This window comes from Penaeus monodon, chromosome 23 (assembly GCF_015228065.2).
Source record: "Penaeus monodon isolate SGIC_2016 chromosome 23, NSTDA_Pmon_1, whole genome shotgun sequence".
Taxonomy (NCBI): domain Eukaryota; kingdom Metazoa; phylum Arthropoda; class Malacostraca; order Decapoda; family Penaeidae; genus Penaeus; species Penaeus monodon.
This window is the reverse complement of record NC_051408.1, coordinates 20,201,279-20,201,733: the sequence shown is the minus strand read 5'-3', so window position 1 is coordinate 20,201,733 and position 455 is coordinate 20,201,279. Positions and strand designations below refer to the sequence as shown.

At 39.1% G+C, this 455-nt stretch overlaps 1 protein-coding gene across 1 annotated transcript in view; it reads right to left on the bottom strand.

Annotated features, from left to right (window-relative positions):
- Positions 1 to 455, bottom strand: part of LOC119587881 (SWI/SNF complex subunit SMARCC2-like) — a gene marked incomplete at its 3' end in the record, with an annotated part of 24,724 nt that overhangs the window by 12,408 nt on the left and 11,861 nt on the right. Inside the window, 1 exon segment of the mRNA XM_037936587.1 lies at positions 227 to 423. Coding sequence (XP_037792515.1) covers positions 227 to 423 — 197 coding nt within the window.

Genomic DNA, 455 nt, shown 5'->3' with positions numbered 1-455 from the left:
TACTGACTTATTATTCTTTCCAATAAAAACAAGTTTACTGAAAAGGAGATACTAAATCCTACCTCTTATTTCCTATGGGATCACCACTACATTGGACATTGAATTCAGAACCATGGGGAAAATTCTTGACATACTCCCTCACTAATCAATAAAATGTACACCACAAATGGGTAATACACATGTAGGCTCTGTATCGAGTTTTCTAACCAAAGAGGGTAAAACTCACCGGTATGTGTCAATCATGAAGTTTCTGTATGCCAAATAAATTTCAGGAGTCTTGGACCTGTTCTTGCCATTAAAGAATTCTGGGAGCCCCCTCTTTTCAATGGCATGAATGGCATTGTAGTCAAACCAGGCAGCATAACTGGGCACAATGATGTGATGTGTTTGATCTGTGGCTGTGTCCTCACTGTCTGGCACTGGCTACAAATACAAGAATGACAATTAATAGAGGT